General features: G+C 48.7%; 1 protein-coding gene across 1 annotated transcript; it reads left to right on the top strand.

Moving 5' to 3' along the window:
- Positions 1 to 3,360: 3,360 nt before the first annotated feature.
- Positions 3,361 to 4,921, top strand: J3458_019540 (uncharacterized protein; the record flags this gene model as incomplete). Its single annotated transcript, XM_066121545.1, has 7 exons — positions 3,361 to 3,367; positions 3,484 to 3,562; positions 3,626 to 3,873; positions 3,929 to 4,007; positions 4,091 to 4,229; positions 4,337 to 4,715; positions 4,791 to 4,921. The coding sequence occupies 7 exons, from the start codon at positions 3,361 to 3,363 to the stop codon at positions 4,919 to 4,921; spliced, it is 1,062 nt and encodes a 353-aa protein (XP_065973159.1).
- Positions 4,922 to 5,253: the final 332 nt, after the last annotated feature.

Genomic DNA, 5,253 nt, shown 5'->3' with positions numbered 1-5,253 from the left:
AGTAATTTCGCTTGTAGGTGGGCGCCGAGGCCGAAGGCGAGAGTGTAAACCGCGCCACATCAAGCTCCGCCCCTACTCCATTTGATCGTGCTTCGGTTGGTTTCTGTTATACGGAATAAGGCCGTCACCATATATATATCATAATACAGTCTCTTTCAGTAGGAGGCCTCCATTTTTGGCAGACGTGCTCAACAGTTTCCGATTCTTGAAGGCTCATAGGCTTCTGTAGTTAAGAATACTAGTGTATTCAACTTCGAACGCTGGCAAAAATGGACACCTAACCCATTACACGGCACACGTCATTTGGCCGACACGCTTTGGCACCGAAAGAACCAATGTGGCTTGAGAGGCCTTGAATGCGGTCTATTCTTCAGTAGATTCTTCTCGTTCTGCTGCCCAGCCAAGTATTTGGGGTTGAAAGTGTTGAACCCTCACGCAGTAGGACTTGACCTTTTGATATCAGCTTCCGGACACTTGTGATAGGTAGCTCACGCTATGGGGGCCACAGTTTCATCTGTGGTGCCGGTATCCATTCTGGTCTTCTTAGTGACAACAATTGAGGTTGTAGACAGCTTTCATATTAAGGGTGACAGGACTCGTGCCCTGGCTCGACGGCGCATGGGATTGAATGTATTGGATTGGATTGGTATTTGCCATTGTTCTGGCTGGCGAACCTAGCTACGATCCCGCCCGCTTCTTGCTTTTCGTTTCACTTTTTTTACGGCTACCTTCTCAATATTGGCGACTAGATTGCGATTCAGCGTTTAAAAGCGCATGACCTCAAACAGGAACCGGAGGCTGAACTAGCTTGAGCCCTTACGGTCATTCTCATTGTCCTTGCCTTCATTTTTTGCCAACAGATCTATGGCTTCCACCTTGAGGATCGCCTTACCCGGTACTTGAAGATTTCCGGACCTTTTATTGCCGGTATTCTCCTTGTTTTAGCGATTTCACGTATCCAACTCTGACTTCACCACTACGTCATATCTCTGCTCCTTCTTCCAGGCAGAAGCATGCAAACTCGGCCATTTTTTCTACACCAGGGTATTCTCCTTGGCCTCTTTGTCAATGGGATTTGTACGATGTGGCTTCGACTCGATTCTATCAACACCCGATGCGCTTCGAGAGAGTGGTGATTTTAATTCTTTGTTGCCCTCGCTTATGAAGCCGGTGATGGTGTCTGGTGACCGAAAGAGCAACGTTTGTAAGCACCACCACAAGACCTAGATAGCATCAGCGTGCTTGTCAACGATGTCGAGCGATACTAGCACTTCATTGCTGAAGGTGGAATGGGGAACCTAATCTGGACCTAGCCGTTGATCTAGGTCTCGCCGAGTATTCCAGATTCTCGTTAATCAAAGATGGTGTGACATTGGAAAACACGAAAGCAGGCACTTGGTTTGCAAATGGAACCTGGAGCATCATGCCATCTTATTGATGGATATATCTCGTTTAGTTCTTCTAGCGACGTGATATAAAAAGAACCATCTTGCCATTCCTGCCTCTGGCTTACTCGCGTTTGCTTCCGCTCACTATAACAAGACACTCGAAAGGCCCCTGTCCGAGTCCGATCTTTTTCTTTCCAGCTTTATAGTTTCGTATAGTTTCCGGACCTGGAAGCCCAGTGCCGAGCTTCGTTCAACTAAGCCCAGAGCAGCTCCCTCGGACGAGTCAGACCGGGTGTTCTACTGGTAATTGGATAATGGGGCCATCGATTGCAACTGCCTAACCAACTTGTGTGGCAGCACGCTATGCTGACTAGATAACTCCTGGAATAGTTGTTTGTAGTCCAATGCTTTGGGTAGATTCATGATTGCATCACGACAGAATCGTCGTAGATTCTTGTCCGTATAAGATAAGTAGGCTCTCATATACCATTGGCTTGCATCCTCAGATTGTACGATGCATACATGATTGGGTTTTGTCAACTGATGTACTAGTTACTGGTCTATCGCATCAGGAGCAAGTGTGGTGCTTGTTGTTCAATCCCACAGCCCATCTCTTATTCAGTTCAGACTCACTAAATCGTTGCGCCAAACCGCCCATTTACATCCCGTAGCTCACTTAGTCGAGGCCAAGATAATCAAGAAATGACAAAAGCCACCACATTGAACCTATAGGGGCGGTGACGGTCACAGCCTCGATTTAAGGCTCTTCTCCAGGGATGTGGAAGCCGGCCTCTGCCACTGTCTTTATTGAGCACCTTGCTTCGCCTCGTGTATCGGTCGCTCTTTTAATGTCATGTAACATTCTTCGCAACCCTTTTCCCTTTCTCCCCTAGACAGGCGGGGCAAGATACCCTCCCCGGCCTGCTTACACTAAGAGTACATTGCGTTCATGTACTCGGCATCTGCTGGCTAACTTGGCTTATGAAATGCCTTCCCCTCTCCGCGCTCCTGCATATTCTTCCTGAGCTAGTTTTGCATCTCTTCATGCTCTGGGTTATAGACGGCCTGACCATACCATGATGACGATAGCTGACTGGGTTTCATCGCGTACACGTGGAGAAACACCTTGCTTGCGAAGTCCCTTAAACACTTAAGAATGAGTCCCTCATTAAGAAGCAACGGATGCGCTGTAAGCTGCTATTAACTTTGCTCTTTGACCCTCACCGTAACACGCCCACGAGCCCGGTTTCATATATCGCATTCGCACTAACTGGGACATGGTTGACGTCAACTTGTCTCTGGAGAACATCGCTCCCTTTCCGCGGCAGCACGAGCACGCTGCCGTGCAGGGAATTCCATGGAACCAAATTATGGGCTGGTATCGTATCACCACTGCCGACGTGAACCGAATTCTAGGTGCAGACGATCCTGTTAGCGAGATGGGCCCATTTACGCGGAATCCCGACTTCTGTCCTGATTTAACGTATCCTAGTGGTGCCTAGCCATAGCTTGTAGGACTTTAACTTCCCGTGGAAAACCGTCATGGGGCGTGGGAGGCTTTCGTTGGCTGATCTGTAACAGACTACCTGAGAAGTTTTATTAGAAACCACAGTCCACAGGCAGACACGGCAGCCCTGAGAGCAATTGATTGGTCTTCCATTCGCATTCCGGACCATTTGCGAACAACGATAGCCCAGGGTGCTGCGAGCTCGGTCTAGTGTGCCCTTACGGCGGCGGCGATTGTCGTATCCTTCGGAAGACATGACCAGCTCAAGAAGTCCATCCCAGAAGGCCAGCTAACTACCGCCGAGGAGACTGGTACGTGGCACTCTGGAGTGGAAATATGCACCGAGACTAATAGGTGCTAGGAAACAATAGCTGTGGCAGGCTCGCTGCCGTGGTAAAGCCCAAGATAGATAATGAGAAGCCTACCGTTAAGTTTTGCGACATTCTGCGCTCGGGGGGAAGTCCAATGACCTGTAAGTGCCGGCTCAAAAATATGGTATGTCCTATCTTCTCGCTCCTTTGCACGTAGTTAGCATATTGGCCCTTGATGGTTGCTAAGTTCGTGTCCACTAAGTTTGAAATGCTATAGTTCCTCTTCCTTTTGAATGGAATGACAAGGCCTTTACCGTCCGTCCGAGTGTTGCCGCTGGCGTTTGCAAATTCTTTAGGTAGGAAAGCTACATATTGCCAAGGAGTTGGAAGCACCCTAACCGAGACTAAGACGGGCATAGGGATTATGGCTGTGTTGCCAATGATTTCGAAGTTGCTTATTCGGGTAACGATAATTTGGACGAGCTTGGTGACGGCCACTTTAACCGTATGATCAGCTTCTCCCGTTGCGAAGGTGCCGGCTCCCGGGAGGAGACTCAAATTGAAAGGCCGCCGACTGAATCCCAAGAGATATCTGGCGTCCACGTCTGCGAAAGTGATCGTTTCAGCCCGTCGTGTAGACGCTTTCCGGTTGCCGATGGGGATTGCGGTATGTGGATGTGTCCGGTGGAAGCCATCGTGTTTGCTAACACTTGTATGCAAAGCCAACCTGTCCGAAGCATGGGATAGCAGGGCAACTTCTATACGACTAGAGGAAAACGCTAGAGTCTGCAAATTCTACCGGTACTTTGCCCCCCTTTTCCCTAGCGACCTAATATTAAGGTTGCATATAATTAGAAAGACGGAAGGCTGATGAGTCTAGGTAGTCGACATGGTTGCAATGGCGACGATTTTAAGACTTCTTTCCCAGGCGTTGATCTATACAGCGATAAGAAGCTGAAATCATTTTACGACCAAGTCAAGTCCTTCCGTTGCGACTCGTCGCAAAAGAAGCCCGTGATAAATGTGAACAGGGCCGGGAACCTGTCAGATGCACGCCCAGTCTTCAATTTCCTGTTGCCCCCCCAGACGAGTGGCTTTAAATTCGAGGCTGCTGTGCAAAATCCGTCCAGACCGAAGAGGAATGCTACCGCTCTCAACTACAATGGCTAGATATTCGGGCCGAGTCTCAGCCCTTTATTGCTCCCGACTCTTGGTATAAAAGCTGCGCTATCGGAAGCCTGACTTTCGATGTGCAGCTGGCTAATGTCGATTGGGCCGGAAGCGACGATCGACTGTTCCTCGAAATCGGCCACAGCTCGAAATGGGACGGCGGAGAGCCTCACTCTCTGCTCAAGACATCCCCTGACAAGGGGGACAAAATGACAAAGGAAATCAACCTCAAAGATGCGTTTGACAAGAGCCCGATTACTCCGGGCGATATCAAGCACGTGGGACTTGCTAGTCGCGTGGACCACGGGGGGCTGGGCACGGATGAGCTTAAGCTCCAAGGTATGTGTCTTGATACCCCTCAACCTGGCGATTGCTATCGAATAAGAGGAGAAACTAACCCGTGGCATCTGCTAGACATGACATTACGCTTGCGATGTGCTGGAACCAACATTACCGCTGAGGTTCGCAAAACTAATGACTCGTGGCTTACTTTCTGGGCAGCCGATATTAGGCCTACGGAGTGGGCTTGGGATCTTTGCTCTTAAAGCCAAAGGTGCTCCGTGGAGTCGTAAATAGCTGCGAGACAATCGTGCAGTTCTTAATAAAGTTTTAGCTCAGATAGTCTACGGTATTTTCATATTTAATACACTATGCTATACTATAGTGCTTTTTTTATTGGTTGGGAGATATTTGCAACAACAATATATTACAAGTTGACCTCTTTAAACTTGATGAATTACACTACGAATACTTCACTAGTTGTTAAAGCCACCAACAGCAGTAAAAGTCTGCGCCTAATTTAGCAGGGAAAACAGCGCCGCTCAGATTCTGCGGACTCTTCTTTAGATACAGGTTGGAAAAGCCGCTGTTGCATGAT

The sequence above is a fragment of the Metarhizium acridum genome, assembly GCF_019434415.1.
Source record: "Metarhizium acridum strain ARSEF 324 chromosome Unknown scaffold_568, whole genome shotgun sequence".
NCBI lineage: Eukaryota > Fungi > Ascomycota > Sordariomycetes > Hypocreales > Clavicipitaceae > Metarhizium > Metarhizium acridum.
This window is presented reverse-complemented; position numbering and strand designations above follow the sequence as displayed.